Source organism: Paroedura picta, chromosome 11 (genome assembly GCF_049243985.1).
Source record: "Paroedura picta isolate Pp20150507F chromosome 11, Ppicta_v3.0, whole genome shotgun sequence".
NCBI classification, from domain to species: Eukaryota; Metazoa; Chordata; class Lepidosauria; order Squamata; family Gekkonidae; genus Paroedura; species Paroedura picta.
The window spans coordinates 20,455,053-20,480,010 of NC_135379.1; the positions used below are offsets into that span (position 1 = coordinate 20,455,053).

A 24,958-nucleotide genomic window follows, 5' to 3' on the forward strand; every position below is an offset into this window, starting at 1 on the left:
ATGATATTGTATGTAAACTGCCCTGAGCCATATGGAAGGGCAGTATAGAAATCAAATCAAATAAATAAAAATGAGATGCACACGTCTTTTTTTAACAGCAATGGTGATGCATGCTGAATTAAGGTAATTGATGCACTTAAAAAAAAAAAACGTAGTCCAAGTAGGCTTAAAGAGGTGAAAGAATGCTGCCATGAAAATCACAGAATGTGATTCAAGTATGAAGTAAAAACAGGTAGCTCATTACGTCAGTATAAAATGAGAGACCATAGAGGTGGAGCCATTTGCAGTTTAGGTAAATATTAAACTCTATTGGATAACATTATAGTTAACATTCGTGTACAGTGACTTGACTGGGACAGGGTATATTTGCTAAGATCATGTAAATTCTTATTGTTTCAATGGCCCAACTCTAAGGGGCTACCCTTAACCACAGCAATGCCGAGATCTGAGTGACTGTAGATAAAACAGCCTCCGGAGTAGACAGACATCTGATTACAGCCACACAGCTGTTCCTGCTTGCCATTTAAAACCGCTAGAGGGCAATTGCGCAGAGAATACCTGGGTCCAATCTAACCTACTTGTAGGGATTCTGCCCAGGCTGTGTGAATTGCTACCTTTCCTTCTTCTACACACCAGCTGTTGCTGCAGGTAACCCACCTCCTGCTTGCATTCAGATCCAAGAACAGTCACTCATCCACTGTCCGTACAGTGGCTCATAGGATTGTTTTACATGTGCAACTGGCTCAATATTTTAAAACTGATACTTAACCTTGTCCCCTCCAGACCAAAAATGTCAAACTGCTTAGTTTCTGATGTTCCCTTTTGACCATTGGAGCATTTTAAAGGAAGACCTTGCTGAATCAGGGCAAATGATACCAGCGACATTAAAGAAAGTCACAGGAAACAGATTAAACCGTTTTCAGAAAATAAAATTGAGCACCGAAGTTTTTAGAATTCCATAAGTATCTCGGATCTTATAACAATGTTCCCAATAGAAAGGATTTACTCTCTTACTAATTTTGGTTGTTTTTCTGCGGGTATGAATCCCTGCTGAATCACGGAGTTGCAGAAGATCATTCAGGACATTCAGTTGAGAATATGTGTTGGAGCCAGCTAGCTTTCCCACTGAATTTCAATCAATTCCCATCCCTTCTACGTCACATGCTGTTTGTAAATACATCACCCTTTATTTTCAACATAATTTTTGTGATTAACAGCAGAAAAGGAGGTTGGATGCAACTCTTGTATTTGCTGCTTGGCCGAGGAACATATGAGTTTTTTTTATCTGGCACTTCAGATTTTCAATATTGTGCTCCGTCACTATTGTTTTAATTCATGCTTCTATAAATCTGGGTATGTAATATCACAGCAGAATAAAAAAAGAAACTATCACGTTAATAGGTCTTCATGCTTTCTCAGTCATGCTACAAAACAGAAAGGGCTACATGGTGACCAGTGTTTATCAGTGTAATTTAACTGTTACATTAAGACTGAAAAGTAGATCAGGGATCTCCAGCAGTTTTGAGCTTGTGGGCACCTTATGGAATTATGACATAGGGTGGTAAGCACCACCACAAAATGGCTGTTGCATGTGGCGGAGCCAACGACAAAATGTCAGACCGGGAGGTTATGCATAACTCTCATACAGATTCTGTTTTTGTGGCATGCCCCATCGCTTCCTGTGTCCCCAGGGGAACCTTTTACAGTGGTGCACACCATCTGCCCCACATTTCTGCATCCCCAGATTCTGCTGTGCAGGGGATTTATTTGCACCAAGGTGGGATTTCATAACAATCCAATTCCACCTTCATGCAAATTTTTGAAATGCTCCATTTGGATCTATGCCACCATGAAGCACTGCTGAACCAAATGTGGCATTTCTTGTCCCTGCCGAGACTCCATACACAGGGGAGGAGCCAGGCCTTACCTTCGTGCAAATAACTCCCCTGTTCCCCACCCTGTGCAGCGGAACCTTTCCACCCTGGCTGCATCATGGGGATGCAGAAATCTGGGACGGACGGTGTGTGTACTAAAAGCACTTGGAAAGCTGTTGGTGGGTGCCATGGAATCCACGGGAACTATTTGGGGAACCTGTTAAATATGCTGCTTTTATGATCCAGCAGTAAAGAAGCCACTGCATTTTACTAGTTCTTATTCCTGTGCTTTTAACAGCAGCTTAATCTACATAATAGCAGGTGATAATACTTATCTCAATAAAGCCACAGGAACAAACTAGGCATGTGTTTTCTCTGGCTCAGTTGACAACTCTACTAATAAATTGCGGAACACTTCATAGTTATCAGGCCAAACTTTATGAGACCAAAAGCATCTCTCTCTTTTTTGTTAGCGATCAGAAGTCCAGGAAATCAGTTTAGCTATGTATCAATAGCTGATTCTTATAGAGACGACTACTACTAAAAATACAGTTAAGAAAATGAATCAAGATATTTTCTAATTTTAATTAACATATAATTCTTTCCCCTACTTCACAATTCAATGTATAAATTTAACTCCAGCATAACTTTTAAAAGTAATCCATTATTTACAAATGTATTCTTAAAAATCCATACGTGGTATAATGTCCAATAAGCTTTGTCTCTTTAGTTGCAATTTGCAAATATTACACTAGGCAGCTCATTCAGATAATTTATGTCCTACCGACCTCCTAGTTCCTCTAATCAAACTAGCAGCTTGCATGTCTAAACAAACACTTTAATACAAACTAAACTATAAAACACATGCTTTTTACACTTGCAGTTAATGGTACTTTAAGGTCTCCAACAACGTTGAGCCTTTGTCATTTTGACAAAGGATGGTAAACGCCACCACAAAATGGCTGCCATGGGTAACCCTAACCATCTCTCACATATATTTTAAAATAAAGATTTCTGTTTTTGTACAGGGCCAAGAAAGTGTTTGGATAAAAGTATAATTGTTTAAGCTTACTAATGTTTATCGAATTGAATTTTAAAGAAAATGCGGCCATTGGCTTTAGTCCCTATTTTGCTGCTCTTTGTTAGACTAATGAGTCAGATGGGCAAACCAGCTGAAACATGTATTGAGAAGATCATAAACCTCAATACAGTCAATTTTATTTGGGAGTCAGTCTGACTGTAGGGTTGCTGGGAGACCGGGGGCAGGGGTGATTGGGCGGAGACTTCTCCAGACAGCATTCTACTGTGCCGTGATGTCACTTTTGGCTGTGTAACCAGAAGTGACATCACTGTGTTGCAGTTCTCCAAAACTGTGTGGCAAAAACCACAGGGCTTCAGGGGAACACCAGAACGTCCTGCAGTGCTGTGATGTCACTTCCAGTAAGTGGCATTGTGGGATGCTGTTTTGCCCCCTTCATTTCTTCCCCACCCTCTTTTCAAGCAGTGGCAGGGGACCAAGGCCAAAATGAGCAATCTAGCCTCTCTATAAGGACTTGGCAGGTGCTAGGAGAGTATGTAGGTTTGCCTGGCTGAGAATGGAGGATTAGGAATCATCCATTTTCCACCTGCTCTCTCACAGAATGTAAAAGAGAACGAAACCTGGAAAAGAAGGGAGTGTGAGCCTGCTAATGATCAAATAAAAGGGAACTTTAAAGGGGATAAGAAAGGAATATGCAAAGAGGAAGAGGGTTCTAGAAAACACATCAGTGTTAACAAGAGTGCCTACTATGGATCTACTTTAAGGCTAGTATTACACCCTGTTTCTTTAGCCCTAAGGTACTAAGGCGTTATACATTTTAGTATACTATAACACACATTAATTAACTAGCAATCGCTTACACTGCAGATAAAAAACTTGGATATAAATGTCCATCTTTAAAAAAAAACATGGACCCCCATTCATTGGGTTTGAGTGCTGTTACTAACCATGTGTCCTCACTGGGTCATTCAGTTGCTAACCTGAAACTGCAAATGCTTTTTTTGCAATCATGAATGTATTTAACTCCCAAACAAGTCTCACTAGTTTCAATGGAATATGATCTAGACCAGTCATTTTTAGACCCCAGAGTTACATTTGCTGTACAATGATCCTATAGAAAATCTTTAGTAAAGGTAATGGTATCCCCTGTGCAAGCACCGGGTCATGTCTGACCCTTGGGGTGACGCCATCTAGTGTTTTCATGGCAGACTCAAGGCTGAGTCGACCTTGAGCCAGCCACTGGGATTGAACTCCCAGCCTCATGGGCAGAGCTTCTGACTGCATGTCTGCTGCCTTACCACTCTGCGCCACAAGAGGCTCACAGAAAAAGACAAAAGACATCCTGCACATAAAGATCTTTGGATGGAGGCCTAGTGTCCTTGATTGCAATTTCTGCTTATGATATGATGGAATTGAGTGCGGGCACCCGGGGGGGGGGGGCTTCTCCCAAGCACTGATGGGAGAATTGGTGGGGATTGGCACAAACATACATATGAGTACAAGCAATTAAAAAATAGCAAAGCTCCAGTATGCATGGGATTTCCTGTTTGCATTAACAGAAGGGACCAGCTACGCAGGTGTGAGATTTGTTCACATTGAGCTATCATCTCATTAAAACAGAGAAGTTCTTGTAGAAATGTGCAGCAGATCATCGATCCTTCAGTCACACTGATCATAGTCCTTGAATCCACACGCTGAGCTAAAATGCACAAAACAGAAGTTGCACCTTAGTTCTGTGGACAGATATGGCAGCGAAAAAATTATTTAGCTGGGAGACATCCTGAAAACAGGTCCTGTGGCTCAACTGGCTTGGGCCATTAGAGGAATAGAATCAGATGTTAATCCTCAAGTTATTTATTCCTTATATCAGTTGCCTAAAGATTTTCTGATGAGCCTCTTGTGGCGCAGAGTGGTAAGGCAGCTGACATGCAGTCTGAAGCTCTGCCCATGAGGCTGGGAGTTCAATCCCAGCAGCCAACTCAGCCTTCCATCCTTCTGAGGTCAGTAAAATGAGTACCCAGCTTGCTGGTGGGTAAATGGTAATGACTGGGGAAGGCACTGGCAAACCACCCCGTATTGAGTCTGCCATGAAAACGCTAGAGGGCGTCACCCCAAGGGTCAGACATGACCCAGTGCTTGCACAGGGGATACCTTTACCTTTACTTTATGAAGGTTTCCAGGTATAACCATGGGTGCATTATTGGAAGCATGGTGTTCCCTTGCTCATAGAAGAGAACAGAAAATACCATGATATATAGCTCTGCTCACTCATGGAATCCAAGGATTGAGGCTACTGTGTTGAATAAATTCAATTTATTTAACCGGTATTTATGTCCATGTAATTATTTTTAGGACCATAATCTAAACTGATTTAAATGTAGCTTGTGTGGGCTACATAAAATACACTGATCATGTGCATTTGCATTTTCAGGCGTTAGAACCGAAGAAATACTACCCAAGTGAGGAAATTGAAGTATATACTCATATATAGTACAGTATAGTATATAATGTAAATGGCACGCACGCATGTTAAAACATATTTCGATATGCAAGGGAATATACAATACTCCCTACAGTATACATTTCAAGTTATAAAGCTATTAAGCTAACAGGAAGGCAAATTGTGTCTCAGACACCAGACTCCTGTGCTTGGAAAGGAAGCCCGCAGAATACACATAATTTTGAACATAGGCCTTTGTAGCAGGGAGGGGCAAACGCTGTAATTGTACTCAAACACCACTGTGGCGACAACATTCAAATGACTTCAGGAACAAGGTTCTCTCTAACAATACAGATGTAATTCTGACATCAATTAGCGGCAAAAAAGAAAAAAAGAAAAATGCAGTAGCATAAAAGTAAGATTCTAGGTACCGAAAGAGCCTGCTCAGATGTATATTATTGGCAGGATGTCAGAGCCAACATAGAAGCAGCAGATTCTCATTGGAAGCTTGTTAGCGGAAAGGGAATAGGGCATGTCAGTCATTTTAAATTCATCAGGTTCCAAAGAAGAAGAATAAAATGAAAAAAGAGAGCAGAGGATCCCAGTGGCTCAGAATTGTGATGAGAAAATAATACCCTAGATAATAGGCAACTAGAGGCCCCAGGGCCAAATCCAGTCTGGCCTTTCATCTTTAAGTGCTTTATGTTATGATCACAAGAACATTTTCCTATGAGTAAGACCCACTGTAAATAGCATCTGCAGGTGTTAATGACTTCTGTAGGATTCCGCTAAGCCCTGTTAAGGCTTATGCCAATAAAGGTATCTGAATCATAGCCCTGTTTAGAATTGCACTGGTTAAGTTCTTCTGTACATGATACATTATTCATGAGCCAGGAAAATAATTATTCATGAGCCAGGAAAATAATTGTAGGGCTATGAGTAACTACCCTAAATTTACTCTGATTACTGGTGTAGCTAGGCCAGTACTGTTTATTGTGGCTGGCAGCAGCTTTCCATATCTCAAGCAGAGATTCTTTCCCAACCCAGCTATGAAAGATCCTTTTAATGAAGAACAAATTTAGAGTCCAGGGGCACCTTGAAGACCAACAAAGTTTTATTCCATGACATTTTATCTGAGGAAGTGTCCATGCACATGAAAGCTCATATATCTTGAATAAAATTTTGTTGGTCTTCAAGGTGCCTCTAAATTTGGTGCCTCAAGGTGCCACCTTCAAGGTGGACTCTAAATTTTTCCTGCTGCTTCAGACCCACACGGCTACCACTTGGATCTACCTTTTAATGAAAGTTACTGAGGATTAAATCTGGGACCTTTAGCATGCAACGCGTGTATTCTGTGGTGGTGTTACTTCTTTCTCTCTAGATTCTGGAAGGGCTTTGTCAAATAATGAACCAGGATAAAGACAGGAGCTTTGCATTCAGACATCATGTGAATCCACAGTTACAACAAACAGTGGTTAATAAGCCAACTTCAGGTGCAGGCGTTACATCCTGATTTGACTTATCCTAAGGCCCAAACTGCATGTTTGGGCTTTTAAAGGGTTCCTGACATCCACACAACAATTCCATGGAGTGGCGTTTAAGAAATAAAGGGGATCCCCAGCAAGCTCAGAATGCCACTATTCGGGGGTGGAGGAGGAGAGCTGTGCTCCTGCCTTCCCTCAAGTCATTTTTCTCTACAGAAATGGCACCAAGTGTTGTTTTTGCTGCTCCATGTGCACAGAATACTCCATGTGGAGCTGGAGAAACAGATAAATAACTCCCTCCAAACACTTGCAGCTACTGTGTGCCTGTGGGTAGTTTGGCTATTTTAAAACACGGTTTGTGGAGTGGCCTGCATTCAGACATTCACACTGACCATAGTGAGTTTAACAAAACCATGGTTTAACCACGCCTAAAATGATCCAGCCCTGAAGTCCCAGTAGACCTGATTACACACTACAAATATATGAAAATATTTATGACACACTTTGCTATTACATCTTTCTTCAAATGTGAATTATTTGTTACTAAATCTGGACCTTGCATAACCCCCCCCCTTTGACAGCCATGTCCACTGACTCAATTCTTTTTCTCATTCTTGTCACACATACTTTGCATGTAGCATTACTTTACAACTATATTTTATTCTTGAAATGCATCTAAATTTCCTTCAGCCTAGTATTCCCTTTTAACTTTTTGGTTTACAAAATCCTGCTCTACCCTTGTCAAGCAACCTGATGGCTATGAGTTTTTGGACATTTGATACTTTTTGAAAGGAAAATCCGCTAAATGTATGTTCCGTCCCATGATCCAGAGATTATTCTGTGCATGTCCAAACTGGTAACATTGTCTAGTTAGGTCAACAGATGTGATTTTGGAGTTCTGTGTTTCTTAGGTGTGTGGGGGCCAAATTTAGATTAAGCCTCCCTTAAGGCCATTTTTCTTCCCTGTGGAACCACAATTTGTTCCACTAGGGAAACTTAATAGCCCATCATTTCATATGATTTTTCCTCAGTTGGGCAAATTGTGGCTCCTTGGGTCTGTTCAGATCAGTAAAATAGTACATGAGGAAAGTCTTAAGCTTCCTCTCCCCCATACTGATCTGAACCGAGATCGTGTATGTCTGAGAAACACAACTCCTAGACTACATCTTGTCAACTGGATGAAGTATATTATTTAGTTAGACCTTCAGATTAGTTATAAATGTTTCTGAGTCAGGAAATAGGTCTTTCCTTGAGGAACAGCAAACCTTGACTGTGTGGCTTTCTGGTCTATCTATGAGTCATCTACATAATGTCCTTGTAACTGCCATGAGGAAACCACCACTGTTTTAAAGTAATTTAATAGTGCTGCAAGGGCTCGATCCTGATGGGGCCTGCAGTGTGGTGTTTTCTTCTTTGACCAGGATCCATGTTTGGATTTTGTGCTAGATTTACGTGGCCCTACTTTTTGAGGTCTGCCAAATCTCACCTAAGAGATTGCCCCAATGTTTCCTCACAGCTGTGTTCCTGGTCCTGATGGGATTTGCCTTTTCTTTTTTTCATACATTCAGGAACTTACAGCTTAGTGTTGAGAATCAGAAAATACTATTTGTGTTAGATCTGTAAGATTTTCTCCTGTTTCCAAATCACATTGCATGCGTTGAAAACTAGCTTTGTGCTAATGTGTGGCATAGTTTTGGGATGCTCCAATTGTAAACAAGATGGCCTTGAGGTTCCAGGGCTCTTGACAGCTCCCAAACAATTATTCCTTCTGAGCACTCTCTACACTATCCGACCCAATACAAATATAACCTGGAAACAAATAACTTGCCCCATGGATCTCATGTTGAACTCAAACGTTGTCCTCATAACCTTCCCCTCTTCTCAGCAGCCTTTTTCAATAGAATGTGTGTGTATATGGGGGATCGTGCGCTGAATGCCTTACAGGAAAACATGTCAGTCTCCTAGGGCAATCAGTAGGGTCCTCAAACTAGCTGTTTTACTGCAAAGGAATTTCAGAAACAAACTGGAATGAGAGGCTGCTGAATTAAAAGTTATTACAACACTCAGGACAATAGAATCTGCTGGGCTTTACAGGGATATTGGCTTCTTATCTCACTACACTGGCCATACAGAATAAACGATCTTTCTACCTAACTACACAGTTCTCATTTATACCTAACTACACAGTTCTCATTTATACCCAGAAATTGAACTTGGTTGGCCCTTGGAGGGGCATTGGACTCAAACTCAGTTCTCTTCCAATCTTAGCTATATTATTTGCTCACATGCATCTTTACTCTAATTAGCCCTTCTGCAACTACCCCTTACTTATTTGTAACATTTAAGGAAGACTGTTTCAATGTAACTGCACATGCTAAACCTCTCTGTACCTGTTTATACCCAGAGTTGAACTTTGTTGGTCTTGGGGTTGACACTAGACTCAAACTTCGTTCTCATGCCTGTGCATTAACTCTTGTATTCGTATGCTGATTTACTACCATTCATGGATCTTGACAATGGTATTAATCCAATTTCAGCTATAGTTGTTCCATTACACATTCATCTTGACTCTAGCTAACCAGCCCTTCCTGGCAATTTACACCCCCCACACATACATGTAATGGTTGAGGGAATTCTGTTTCACAGTATCTGAGGAAGTGTGCATGCACACAAAAGCTTATACTTTGAATAAAACGTTGTTGGTCTTAAAGGTGCCCCTGGACCTCAAGTTTGTTCTACTGTTAAAAGGGGCAGCTCAAAACTAAAAAAAAGATTAAGCAGGTGGGTTGCAAGCTTAGCTTTTAAGTGAAATAGGTATTATAGGCTAGGAATTATGCAAAAAGACCTTCCCCAGTTAATTCTCTTGGAGAAAAACATATTCTGTCTCTTTCAAATACCTGAATAAAATCACACTTGTCTGTTCACAGACTTCGGGTACCATCTAGTGCCAGCACTCACAATCTGGAAAAGGTTAAACTCATGTCCATCCCATTCGTATTGATAAGGCTTGATCACAGCTTCACTGAATGATGTGCTGACTGGTGCTAAGGGCACATCCACATGGCAGCCTCTGTTGGATCCCGACTAAATTAGCAACTTGCACCTAATCCTCCTTCCCACCACAGACCGACCTCGTGTCCTTCCTCAGGGTCCCTTACTCCCCAAAGAGCAGCATTTCATGGAGATCAGTGGGCTCCAGTGAGAAGAGGGAAATACCATCCTGCCACTGAAAATTTTAGTCTGGACCCAACCTAGAACAAAAACAGATCCTCTGTAGTACAGAGTGACAACAATCCCCTGATACAGCTTATACAAGAGTCTGCACAAAAGGTGTTTGTGTGTGTGTGTGTGGGGAGGGAATCGCCTAGGAGTAAACATGCAAGGAATAAGGACTTGGTACAGTTGCTCCAAGATCACTGAAGATGGGGACCGCAGCAAAGAAATTAAAAGACGCTTGCTCCTGGGGAGGAAAGCTATGGCAAATCTAGACAGCATCCTAAAAAGCAGAGACATCACCCTGCCAACAAAAGTGCGTTTAGTCAAGGCTATGGTATTCCCAGTTGCAATGTATGGCTGTGAAAGCTGGACCATAAGGAAGGCCGAGCGTCAAAGAATTGAGGCTTTTGAACTCTGGTGCTGGAGAAGACTCTTGCGAGTCCCTTGGACTGCAAGGCGAACAAACCGGTCAGTCCTAGAGGAGATCAGCCCTGACTGCTCCTTAGAAGGCCAGATCCTGAAGATGAAACTCAAATACTTTGGCCACCTCATGAGAAGGAAGGACTCCCTGGAGAAAAGCCTAATGCTGGGAGCGATTGAGGGCAAAAGAAGAAGGGGACGACAGAGAATGAGGTGGCTGGATGGAGTCCCTGAAACAGTAGATGCAAACTTAAATGGACTCTGGGGAATGGTAGAGGACAGGAAGGCCTGGAGGATCATTGTCCATGGGGTTGCGATGGGTCGGACACAACTTCGCACCTAACAACAACAGTTGCATAGGCAGAAAAGACGAAACAGGGATTACACAACAAAGTGTATCACGGGTGTTAACGCTACTAGCCCTTTATTGGCTCAAAAGCACTTCTTGTATTGTTGTTGCAGCCATTCAAATGGCAAGTTTTCCTGGGAATTACATGTGGGTAACTGCCACTGAACATGCCTAAGTGCACATCTTTATTTTTGTGGATTAAAATTATTTCATCAAAAACAACGCTACAAAAATAAAAATTCTTTTAAAAAATCTATTTTTTAATACAAAAAGCCCTTAAACTAAATATATATAGAATATATATATATATATTCTATATAAATACAGAATTGTGCTAAGGCAGCTAAGGTGAATTATTTATTAAAAGCTGGCTTGCAACGACAGCAAGTTAGAAAGAGGACTAGACCAATCAGTCTAAGAAATGATGCAGACAGGGATCCTCACACATTAGAAAAATAAAATCTACTAAAGTACATGAAAATGCAGGTGCTCTGTGGATGCTTTGCAGTGAGAACCGGAGTCATGGGCTCCGTTGCCTGAGGTTTAGTAGGGGCAGGGCAGGCTGCATGTTTCGGTGAGTCCTTCTTCTCTCTGATTTGTTCTCCAAGTACAGGAAAAAACTCCAAATATTTTTCCCCACTGATAGGTATTAATACAAAGCATGGAAGGGATACTTGATTTTTCTTATTCCTTTGCACATCTTAAAGAGGAACACCAACTTCAGCATCAAGAGCTTTACAAGGGAGGAAACAAGAAGTTACACTGTGTAATAATTAAGTCAACATAACCAAAGTAGACTATTTCCTACAAATTAAATTGTTTAAAACCCACCTTTTCTTTTGCTTCACCTCAATCTTGTTAATAATTCCCCGTGCATTATGTCAGACACAAAATATTATGGAGAGCATCTTATATTTCCTACTGGAAAGGGTATGCACACATATTTCACAACAGCAGGTTGTTCGCTATATAAAAGAGGTGCAGCGCCGTTCTTGTAAATATTGCTCTGTGAAATTACTTTTTTTCTTTGTAATCCTGGTTAATCACTACAGCTTCAAAGAAGTACCAAATCAGACTTTAGCACCCTAAACATAGAAGGTATTGCATTTTGGCAGTGAGACTAGTTCATTCTAATCCACTCTGGCCCCATTCAGTGTTAAGAGAAGGAGATGGCAGGAGATATGGTCAGCAGCTTGTCTTCACCTGGAGATCTCCAGAGGGTCAGACTTAAACTAAACAGGCATCAAGCCAAAGTGGAAGTCATTGGAAGCCTTGCCTCTTGCATTGTTTTATTGAAGTAAACTAAATTCTTTCCCTTGGCGAAGCAGATCATCATCCTGAAGATGCACATAGACAATTCATGAAGTGATGATTTTTCAAGTAATGATCTTTAGTTGAACATCCATTGTCTTCATCTTCAACAGTGACTGTATTGGTTCTATTGGTAGGCTGAGTTTGAAGCACCCTTATGGTGTGTTTATCTCAGAGGAGTTTTGACTGGATGACATATCAGAGTCTGTATTCTCCTTGCATTTCTCCAGATCATGAAAATAAGGGTGACATAAGGCATCATAAGCTGATATTCTCTTTGTGGGGCTAAATTCTAAACATTTCTGTATATGGGGAAAAAAGAGACAGTCATGAATCAGGAGGCTATATTTAATCTAGCCCAGCAGTGCAGTTATCATGAGATGTACCTCAACACTTAACAAAGACTTTCATTGATCGTGATTAAAGTGCAAACTTGGCGGGAAAATGAATTTTGTCGTGTTTCTAGCTTTTCTCTTTCACTTTGAATGAAAGAAGAAACTGCAACAATTCATGTTATAGACAGCAATTGCATATAGACTTATTTTTTAGATATCTGGAAACCATTTATTTGACGCCACTGCTATTATATTTTTGTCTTTATATATTCCTTTCTTTTAACTTTAAGTCCCCCCTCCGTGTTCTTTTTTCCTGCTTTGAAATAATGTTTACAATGAATGGAACAAATTATTCAAGGATCTTTCCTTAAGGTGCAATCAAAGATTCTGACATCAATCAAAGATCCATCATCACTAGGATTATTAATTTAATAAATCCAATGATGTTTTTTCTTTTTTTATAGTACTTCTTCTAAAGGTTTGATGTGGCAAACACTTACAAGGAGCAAGTCTTTGCCTAGGTCATCAATATCGGCTACAAAATTTTCAATAGGCTGAGGGGTTCTAGATGTGAAGGCGTTTCTTGGGAGGGCAACATCATTAGGCCACTCTTCTTCTTCTGGAAGCCCAATTACGCTGTGAAAGAAAGAAACAAGCATCAAACAAAATAGCAGCGTTCTACTTAGTCCACAATAGATGTGTCTTTGCTGTCTCTAATGGAATTTCTCATGACTACTACAATTAGTAATTCAGTTGGGTGTATTCCCATTCAAGAAAAGGTTACAGTCTTTCTTTGAGAGCCAGTTTGGTGTAGTGGTTAGGAGTGTGGACTTCTAATCTGGCATGCCGGGTTCGATTCTGCACTCCCCCACATGCAGCCGGCTGGGTGACCTTGGGCTCCCCACGGCGCTGATAAAGGTGTTCTGACCGGGCAGTGATATCAGGGCTCTCTCAGCGTCACCCACCTCCCAGGGTGTCTGTTGTGGGGAGAGGAAAGGGAAGGCAACTGTAAACTGCTTTGAGACTCCTTCAGGTAGAGAAAAGCGGCATATATGAACCAACTCTTCTTCTTCAGTAATATCAGGGCTCTCTCGGCCTCACCTCCATCACAGGGTGTCTGTTGCGGGGAGAGGAAAGGGAAGGCAACTGTAAGCCACTTTGAGCTTCCTTCGGGTAGAGAAAAGCGGCATATAAGAACCAACTCTTCTTCTTCTTCTATCCTTTGTATTATTCAGATGCCTTGCCCCACTGAAGTCCATAGAGCTTTCATTCCAGAACAGGTGAACACTAATTTTCACTCAGAAAAACTTTTACAGTAGTGTGCTCATGCATTTTCATATCCACAATTGGTTCAACGTCATACAGAACCAAAAGTCTGGTTAGATAGTTTCTAGAGTGCTGTTTCGAAAACATAACAATGGCTGAGTAGAAAGCCTGGGAATGAGGACGCTTAACAAAAAACCTAGCTGGAATATTTAAGGAGCCCACTTCATGGGCTCCACTTCATATAAAACTGGTACACTCAACGGAACCTGTTTCTTCAAGGCAAAATATTCATTTGTCTAGGAACTAGACAGAAACCAGCATGGTTGCAAAAGGCCACTAGGGTGCAGGATTGCTCATGTTACCAAGTCATTAGTACCGTTTAGTGCATGTATTAAAAGCAAGCGGATTTCCATATGGAAGCGTTTTCAGAAATCTGGGTGCTGATCTAGCCCAGCCAGTGCCCTCAGACTACATGGCATCTATCCCATTGCTGATCCTAACAGTAATGAGGCAGTAAGATGATCATGGGTTTGCTAACTCCTGAAATTTTAAAAAACTTTTCTCCAATTTTATTTCTTGTATTCCTGCTAAATCTGTAGATCAAGCTGTTTTTTTTCAATCCCAGAAATGAAATAACTGAAAGCTGCACTCAACTACCTTCATACTAAACTCTTTTTATCAGAGATACTTTTTGACACCAGTTAAATAACTCCCATTTCCTCACTAATATTTAAGATCTCTATACAAGCTAGTACAAACAGATTTATTCATTTACAACATTAATTAGCTACATTTCTCCCTTGCAACGCTAATTGCATCTTATTAAAGATGACACTTTTAAATCTCCAGTTAGGACTGCCAATAAATAAAAGCCAAATTAGTCCTACATAAAACTGCTTTCAATTGCATTCTAAAAATTGAAGGTGAGGGTATAGCTCCCCGAGGAGATTGTTTCATAATCATGTCTGTCACTGCCCCCTCTCCCAATGTACCAACCAGGCAAGCTTCATTGATTGGTAGAACAGTCAGGAGGGTCTTTTCCTGAAATCGTAATTCTGTTGGTCCAAAACCAATGGGTTGAAATTAAATCAAAAGAGATTTGGGCTAAACATTAGGAAGAACTTCCCGACAGAGCAGTCACTCAGTGGAACAGACTTTTTTGGAAGGCTCTCCTTCTTTGGAGGTTTTTAAGGAGAAACTAGATGACCATCTGACAGCAATGTTGATTCTATCACTCACTATGAATTTAGTCAGATTGTGGGAGGGAGCACAGGAAGGGATGTGCCAATGTTTGGCTCTTTTCATCCTTTCTTATAGGCCCAGGGTAATGCTGATTATCACTTTGGGGTAAGGAAGGAATTTTCCTCCAGGGCAGATTGGCACAGGGATCCTGGATGTTTTTTGCCGCCTTCTGCACATAGAACAAGGGTCACTGTGGGAGTGGGATGAGGTAGCTGTGAGTTTCCTTCACTGTGCAGTTAACTGGATTAGATCATCCCTGGGGTCCCTTCCAGCTCTATGTTTCTTATCCACCATCCTATTTAATATCTATATGAAGTCACTAGGAGAGATCAACAGGAGGTATGGGCTGCAGTGTCATCGATGACTGGGTGATATCCAGCTCTACCTTTCTTTTTTTAACCTAACTCTGAAGGTTCTGTTGGTGTTCTGAATCAGTGCTTGGAATCAGTAACAAGGTGAACAAGCTGAGACTTAATTCTGACAAGACAGAGGTTCTCTAGCTTACAAGGAAAGCAAACTAGGGAGTTGTTTTGGTTTGGAAAGCTAGGTTCAGAACTTGGGAGTGCTGCTTGATGCAACGACCACCTTAGAAAATCAGGTGGTCATGGTGTTTCAGAGTGCGTTGGGCTATTGTTAGCTGGTATGCCAGCTATGTCCATTCCTGGATCTATGCCCTAGTTAAATTTAGACTGGACCAACTCTGCGAACCGCTGCAGTCCAATGACGATGAGGCAGAGAAGGAATCCCCCAACGCTGTCTTCTGAGATTGATCCCCCAGATAGCACCCAAACCACTGCTGACATGGTGTCCTTTAGTCCCAAAGTGCGTACATGAACAGTGGATGGAAGGTAGCTTTATTTATACTTTCAGTTATATCTTCATTATTTTTCATGCTCTCAGTCCTTGCTGAAGACACCCATGATGGCTGCTAAATATGTACAATCCAAGAGTATTGAATGATGGGAAATATGGGGCAATCCCTAGGCAGATCGGAATCTGTTAATAATCAACATATCTGCAGTGCAATTGACTACTGAAATGTGGTCATTTCCTGAGACCTAAGCCCTACTGACTGCAATGACATTCTCTTAATATTTGCTTATAGCTCTCTCTCTCTCTCTCTCTAAAAGTGCTGAACACAACTGATTTCCATCCTTGCATGAAATAAATGAGTCTAGTGGCACTTTAAAGATTTATCAGAATTTTATTCTAGCATAAGCTTTTGTGGACCCACCTCATCAGATACCATGAGTGGTAGACCTTTTGTGTGGGAAGTTAAAAATACATCAAAGATTATCTTGACAAAGTGGAGATTATTCTGATGTGGGTTTTTTGTCCCATGGTCTTTATGGGCTTTCTGCTGCTGCTGCTGTGAGGAACAGTTACTTCACAGACCTTGTAAAGATGCTGTATTTTATCAAGCATCTCTTTCCTCCCTGCTGTGATATTTTCTGTCTATCCTAATCCAGAGACAGCACCCATACCCTTTTAGAATTAGTAAAAACCCAAAGGAGATTACCCCTTCTGCACCCTGGCTTTGGGAATTCACAATACAGATTGTTTTCCCCTCCAGTCATTTTTTAAAATTGTCCACACTATTTTACTTCCAAACTCCCAGTCCTATTTACCCACCCCCGAAACATTTCAGTTGATTTATGGTGACTTTTCAGGGATTTCAAGGCAAAAGACAACAGAGGTGGTTTACCATTGCTGGCATCTACACAGCAATTCTGGATCTCCCTGGTGGTCTCCCTCTCAAGTACTAACTAGGGCTGATCCTGCTTACCTTTTGAGATCTGATGAGAATTGACTCTTCATACCCCTCTTTTTCCCTGCCCGCAAATACTGCTTTTAAGCAGCAGTTCATGTTTTTTATGAGGGCATCCATAAAACCGTGATTGGCAACTAGACGATTTTTGAATTAAAAGGATTACATAAATTTATACTATTTAATATTTAGGTTTTGTTATTGAACCACAAAATTGAAATTTGATGCTGCAGCTGGAAGACAGAAAAACACAAAGCCATAGCAATGGACAGGTTTCTTTGCAATGCCTTTGGAAAGAAACAACTAAGGACATTGGAAAATCTAAGTCCTGATTTTTTTTAGCCTGGCTCCTAGATCCAATTTGTCAAAGCCTGCTCCAGATCACAGGTGTTAGTCCTTAATTCTGTTAGTCTTTAAGATATTACAAGATCCTGTTTGTGTTGGCTATTGTTTCACTGTCTCCCTGGGGAACTGCTGCCTTACAGACAATCTTTTGCTATTTTCCAAATGATCTTTCCCTCATTCCCCCCCAAAAAAGGTTATTAAAAATTACTCTGTATCTAAAAGAATGAAGCATCCCGAGATGCAAATAGTAGCTCCATAAAGCAATGAACAGTTCCATATCCTTTGACTTCAAGGGACTTAGAAGAGTGTTAAGTCTGTAAATTTAGAGGCCGCAGCTGTAAAAACAGAGAAGTACACCAAAGCATGTGCAAAGCAAGAGATATACTAGAACTATTAGAAGATAACTGCTTTACTGGGATAAATGCTGACAGATTTCCCCCACCCTCTGCAAATAGAGTAATAATGAATCTCTTGTGGCTGCTCAAACGAGCCCCAAATTTTCTCATTCTGATTAATGGGCGAATTCTTTTCTAAACAGGTAATGGCACTTACTAAAAACAGACAGAAAAGCTCATATGTGGCTACTGTTAGTTCAATCCTATCTTGGCACATTTTCTCACCAGAAATGTCATAGGAAACTTGGTGCTTAAAAAAAAAAAGTCTATCATATTTCCTTTTAACTGCAACAATATGCATAGTTTAGGCATCAAAGCATTTTTATCTAATCAAACCAGATATAAATGAATTGAAAGGATAATTGCCAGAGCCAGACAACCCACAACATCAATTTCTGACTTAAGAACATAAGAATAGCCCTTTTGGATCAGATCAGTGGTTTGTCTCGTATAGCAGGGGTAGTCAACCTGTGGTCCTCCAGATGTCCATGGACTACAATTCCCATTGTAGTAACAAACCCTGGCAGGGGCTCATGGGAATTGTAGTTCCATGGACATCTGAAGGACCACAGGTTGACTACCCCTGTCGTATATCATCCTCTTCACACGACAGCCAACCAGTTGCTCCGAAGGTCCAACAAACATTCTAGACTGTGCAGGAAAAGCTATTTGAGGGCATGACAAATTAACCATGCTAGTGACTCATATACATTGGGCACAGAGCACAGGAAATGGAAGCCAATGTGTTTCAACCAAAACCTTGCAACTGAAAAACTTTCAGTTCAAAATGTAAAAACTCTAAGATTTTTCAGAGTACTCTCTAAGAAAGGAAGACTGGGGTTGCTGTGCAGAGGAAGGCAATTGCAAACCACTTCTGTTTATCTCTTGCCTTGAAAACCTCATGGTGCTGGAATTGCCACAAGTTTGTTGTGACATGATGGCACACAAACTGTTCTTGAAAATGGAAGGGACTCTTCTAAAACAAGTGGATCTCTCTCTCTTTGACCTCGGCCCATTCCACATACATAGGATAATGCACTTTCAATGTGCTTTGGCAGCTGGATTTACCTGTGCAGAACAGGAAAATCTACTTCTAAAGTGCATTATCCGTTGTGTGCATAATAGGCCCTGGTGTGCTCATTCCTATCTGTAATTGCCTGCACTTAGATGCACGCCCAAATGTGTCTCCTTTTCACAGAGAGATGTAAATTCATATGTGAATATCATTTCTTCCTTCAGTTTCTGATTATGTATGCATATGTGTGGCCTATTACGTGTTGGGAAAAAGACAGGGTGCTCCTATAGAGATTGCAATTGTACGGCCACAGAAAGTCAAAACAAAAAGGGAAGCAATTTAGAGAGTAGCAGGAATTCCCCTCTTTTGGCCCTCTCCTAAGCATCAGCACTCTACTCTTTGAATCCAACCATCTCAACTTTCTGATAGTGAAAAAAGAGGCAAGGGTCCTCTGACGACAACAACAAAAGTTATGTTGGGGTTGATGAAACATCCATGTACCAAAGCCATGTGGAACAGAGGCTGCAGTAGGCAGGGTAGCAAGCCTGAGTGAAAAAGCTAGCTGGAATCAACCCAAGTACATTTCCATGTACCATGGGTGCTGTTGGTGAATGCCAAGTCAGTCCATGTGTCTTTTCAGTTGTGAATGGGTCTCTAGAACAGCGTGATTAGCCTGGCACTTTCTGTTTTGGAATTTTGATGCTAAATTCATATTTCATTTGGCTCTTAGGGCGATCGGGACTTACTTCGGGCGCATTTGCCGCCGCGGGGAAGCCCTCGCCATGAAGAGGCTGCCTGGGACTTCAAGTCCCATGATCCTTTGGGGGCCGGGTGGCTGGGGAAGGCCTGGGAGGGAGGGAGTTCAAGCCTTTCCTCCCAGGCTCCCCTTCGTTGCCCATTTAGGGAGAGGGAAAAGAGGCGGAGTCTCTTTCCCTACCTTGTCTGTTTTGAATCTGCCAGTTTAAACCACCTTCTTGCCTCTGGTTAAACTTTCTCTGGTTTGGCTCTTTTGCATTTGCCTCAATAACTACATTGCTGATGCAGTCTCATGGCTTAAATAGCTTTTTGTTTTTTTATTTGTTTTATTGCTTGGCTTTGTAAACAATTAAAAATCCAGCTATAAATAAATTCATTTATCTACCTAAGTTCTTTGAAAAGAAAAAAATCACAGTCTATGGCAGCCTTGATGTGCTGCCTCAAAGACATTTTAAATCTTGCATTCAAAAATGTATTTAAAATATTTAGGAATGAGACTAACCAGGATATTTTATCCAATTTGTGGAGTTACTAGGAAAATTAAGGAAATTAGTAATTAAAAAGCTGGAAAGTCCAAGTTTTCCCACAAACTATTGCAACCACATTTTGATTGCATAGTTATAGAATCATAGAATCATAGAGTTGGAAGGGGCCATACAGGCCATCTAGTCCAACCCCCTGCTCAACGCAGGATCAGCCCAAAGCATCCTAAAGCATCCAAGAAAAGTGTGTATCCAACCTTTGCTTGAAGACTGCCAGTGAGGGGGAGTTCACCACCTCCTTACGCAGCCTGTTCCACTGCTGAAGCTACTGGTAGTGGATCAGGGTTAAGTATCACAATAGTGCTACAGGTAAATTCATTCCTCTTGTCGTATAGAAGAAGTAATCTCTAATAGGCCTTATAATAGCTAACCAGTGTCAGTAGCTACATTCACATAATAAACTGAATGCATATAGAACAGCTCTTGCCATGCCTTACTGGAAATAATGCAAAAAAGAATAAAAAGAAGGCGAGATGACTGATCTAGCACAGAGACGACTGATCTACACAGCAAAGGAGTGCTTTACTGGCTAAGAATTGAAGGGTAGGTGCTCCAGGTTCCAGGACTGCATGAGCATCAGGGGGCGGGATACAGACAGGATATCTGCAAATGTTTTAAAAAGTTAAAAATAACATTCCCAAGCTGGCATGGAGAGGAAACGTTTGTCCTGCTATTGCTAATAGCCTTACAGACTAACACAGCCCATGGATGTGGATGTCACATTCCACACAGCAATCCTCCCAACAGTGGCCACTCAAACAGGATGTATACAACATACATATCCAGTATGATAGAAGGACAACAGATGTAAAAGCTAGAAGGGAAGTGCCTGAAATTGATGTAGCAAATGGGTACTCAGTGCTAAACTGGCCTACTCAGAATCCTACTCAGGTTTAGTCAGTAGGGCTTACTCTCAGGAAAAGTTATTTGGATTGTACTTAGAAATCCCCTAACAAAGTATGCGGGAAATTATTACTCACTCAAAGATTTTTCCTAGTTGATCCACATCAGAGTTTCCACGAAAAAGTGCCCTGAAAAAGAAAACATTAAAAAAAAGACTTTTCAATAATTTATTTTTTAATTCCCCCCCCCCACTATGTATAATTTTGTCACGTGCTTTCCAATAGTATCTGTCTGAGCCTCAGTTTCTCACCAACCAAATCCTAATGTTGAAACCCATCCCACATATGGTGGCAGCAAAGTTCATTGTTTGTATGGACACTCCAGAAGGCTGATTCCGTTGCTTCCCACCACTTTGTGACAAAAGAAAATCAATGCTCATCAAGGTCAAAAAATGTTTGTTCTAATCTACTTTGAAAGGTACAGCTAATATAACGTTTTTCTTCCATCTGCGGTGCCCAAAAGTTTTTAAAAGATCGTGTGTTTCACACAATGAGACGGATTCTTTGGATTAGGACCGCTGACTGAAATTCCAAAAGTAGCACACCTGAAATGGTGGCAGTACATTTGCATGGCCAAAATCACTGCTTGTGAAACATAATTTGATTTACATCCCCTACACAAACAGGAGGCACGAAATCACTTAGGAAACGAGGAAGGGATCTGCGTCTTCTGCTGTAAGAAAGTCACTTGCATTAAAAAACGGAAAGACTACTTTTTGCAAGGCTCATTCTAGTTCCTTAAGAATGACTAATCTTGAGCCAGGCAAGAATATCAAAGCATTTTCAACAGATTAACTCACTGGAAACCACCTCACAGCATGACAAAATCCACCAAATATGTAACATAGGAAAGGGAAACTAACGTTTGGGGAGGGTGGGGGGGAAGAAAACACAAAGCCTTCTATTTCTAATCCAAATACATTACAGGGCCACGTGAGAACTTTTAGAACTGCCAATACAGCAGCCTCAAATTCTGGGCTGGAAGCCAGCTATGAAAGGCAAGAGAAATAACTTCCAAAGACAAATATCTGGATTTTGTCACTGTTTGTACAGTATAGCCAGCTAAGATGGCAGTTACACATTTTGATTTTCTCGTTTCTCTCCCTAATGCAGCATCAAAAGCTTGCTGACGAGCCCTGTATCTTGGCTCACATTACTTTGCTTACAAACAACTAGAAGACACAACCCTATGCAATTTCCTGGAAGTAAGCCATAATGAACACAGTGAGACATACTTCTGAGCAGACATGTATTGAGTTGCGTCTTGTAAGTATCTGGAAAGTCCCTTTTTTTAGGGGGGGGTGGGTTGCTGAGCTGATTCAGTGCATCTGACAGCTACAAAGAGACTGTCCTGAACCCTGACAAGTCATAATGTAAACCAGGGAGTGCCAGATGTCACAGCCCAAAGGATCGGCCATCTAACGGAAACCCTTATCTAATATGGCCCTAGCTATTCCTTTTGGCACTTCCCTGAGCTTCTGGTTAAATGCTATAGTTCTAGACCAGCCATGGAGAAAGCTGCCATCTGGACAAGCCCTTAGCCACAGCTGACAGTTTTGCGTGCTTTGACCAATTTCTAGTTACTTTCAGTCCAAAGCAGCCAGCCTTTACAGCTTTGCATTTTCCAGTGGGGTTAGATGTTCTTCCTCTTGGGTTAGTATTTCTGTGTGAATGTATAGCAGACTCAGCATGACCGTTTATGCACTGGAGGTTTCATGCCGGGCTGCAGGCTGGAGTTTTAGTCGTGGCAGGTTGCCCCACCTCTTCCTGCACCCACATGGGAGAGCATTTGGCTCATCCGCCCCCGATTTGTGTTCTTGCATGGAAGCTGGGGCACAGAAGTTCCCAGTGCATAAGCGGTCTATTGGAGTAAACTACCACACCCATTATTAGCAGATCACCGTCAAACATTAGGCACACAGAGGTGTGCCAACACAGTTCATTCCATGGTTACAGAAAAGGGGATAAGTGAGCCATTTTCAGAGGAATCCTGTTTTCAGATTTCTGCTCTACTTACCTTGATGACAGTGCAGAACATGTAGGAAACTCCTTAGGAAAGGGGTGAATGCTACCTACAGATTTTGCCAGGCTTCATTTTAACTTTGTCCTGAAATTTCATATTATCAACTGTGGACAGGGAAGAAACTGGGAAGTATTTTCCACTAATGTCAGACTGGGAGACCGAGTTCAAATCCATACCTTGCAATGAAAACTGAAATACCTTCACCTTCAGCTGAAATAACTTTCATTCTTTTCCTATCCTTTCAACCATAGATAGGTAGGATATGGAAAACATAGATCAACGAATCACTGAATATCATCACCATTTAAAAGCATATACAAGAAATTTGGCAACAGCTTCCAACCAGTCCATATGATTAGAGCCCAACAATTTCAACAATTTAACTACTTGAACATAGAATGTCATAATTCAATGTTCCATGTATCCCCCATGTTGTATGTAAACCGCCCTGAGCCATATGGAAGGGCAGTATAGAAATCAAATAAATAAACAAATAAATAAATAACAGAAACTCCCAATATATCACATCTGGCTTTCACAAACAAGGGATTATATAAAGACACATGTGAGACAGTTTCTACTGCTCCATCAATGCAGGAACACATTCTTTCTATCCAGGGAATCTATTATTTCTAAGATTTTCAATATATTCAGCTCTTGGAAATGAGATGCATCTTGTCAATGAAATTAAATGTCTATATTTAGGGGGTTGCATAGTGATCAAATAGCTACAGTAAAGCAAGTAGTGAGGATATGCCCATAATACAGAGGAGAACACTTTCTTTACAAATCAGTACACACCATGGATCAAAATTGCAATAAATTAGCTTCACTTATTGTGTTCAATAAGAGATATGAGCAATAACTGAATAAATGATCATCCGTTGAAAATCCTCATACCATTCAGAGAGAAAAATATTAACATATGATGATGAAAAATGAGTCTCGCCTCATAAGATATACTAATAGACTACAGGATTCCAGCAGAAATATTTATAACCTCATCTTGACAGCCTGTTTGTATGCAATGGACTGTAGGGAACATAAACCAATTTCTAATCTCATTATCAAATTGGAGATCCAAGTGGGAATTCCCAATATGATTAGGAAAAAAGCTTGTTTACAATCTCTCAAGATCTTTGACAATTCTGTGCTGCCATAATGTGCCCCATACACCAATGCAGCATCTGAAAATCTCAACCATTTGCCAAGTATTGCTGTTTGGAGATAATAAGAAGATGGGGCATTCTTATTTTGATGTCTGCTAAGTTATCCCATTTTACAGTAATTAATAAATTGCTCAATTTGATTTCTGAAGTGTTGCCTAATCAATTATAATAACAAAACATCCTCACCATATAGCTTTAGAAGAATAATTGGATGACATCCTAGTGATGGAGCCTTTACATCCATGTTTGACAACAGGTCTTTTGTATAGAGTGCAAAGGTTTTAGAGTCAATATGCATCCTTGCCACACTCCTTTAACCACGGGAATTCTTTCTGTTAAATGACCCTGCTTTTGACTATCACACCTGTATAGCTGTATACTTACATACAATAATCAAATTCAATGCAGTAATCATCTAGAAACTGCACATGATTGTAACCTGGCCCATTGCTTTTCTCTGTTTATGGTATCAAATGCTGACCAAATCTATATTATCTTTACATATTTTTAGTCAAATATGAAAGAATTGGCCCTTCCTAAAATCAAAGTATTCTAGTCCCAAAATATTGCAATTTATCAATCCAAGAGTTCAGTTTAAAGTCCAAGGGCATCATTCGATGCCTTTACCATATACTCAGGCTGTTTCATGTATTGTTTGTAAGTTTAATGTAAACCGCCCTGATCCTCCAGGGAGGGCGGTATATAAATAAACAAACAAACAAACAAACAAACAAACAAACAAACAAGGAGCGCACATTCCTCATTGGTCTAATGCATTTTGCACAGGAATTTGAAGTCCAAAGGTGACAAATGAATCCAGGCCCTGAATCTTTATGTCAACCCTTCAACTGGTAATGTACTTTGAAGCAAGATAAGAACAGTGTCGGTTTTCAAGACGATTAGGGTTCTGCTGCTATTCTAAGAAAACTCTTCTTTTTCTTATTAAAGAAGGTGATGATTATATACATTGGCCATGATCTGAAGGAACTGTTTACATGTACAATAAGAAGCTTATACACAGTTAAAGTGTACTTTGTAGGGTTTTTTAAAAATTTCTCCAGCTATTA

The 24,958-nt window shown here is 40.7% G+C and overlaps 1 protein-coding gene across 4 annotated transcripts in view; it reads right to left on the minus strand.

The window, feature by feature from the left end:
- Positions 1 to 141: 141 nt before the first annotated feature.
- Positions 142 to 24,958, minus strand: part of CDK6 (cyclin dependent kinase 6) — a 114,581-nt gene continuing 89,764 nt past the window's right edge. For all 4 annotated transcript variants that reach the window (XM_077303997.1, XM_077303995.1, XM_077303994.1 and 1 more), the window contains 3 exons: positions 20,778 to 20,828; positions 12,969 to 13,104; positions 142 to 12,435 (listed from right to left, as the gene is read on the minus strand). In XM_077303997.1, coding sequence (XP_077160112.1) covers positions 12,289 to 12,435; positions 12,969 to 13,104; positions 20,778 to 20,828 — 334 coding nt within the window. In that variant the 3' untranslated portion in view covers positions 142 to 12,288. The remainder of the gene's footprint in view (positions 12,436 to 12,968; positions 13,105 to 20,777; positions 20,829 to 24,958) is intronic.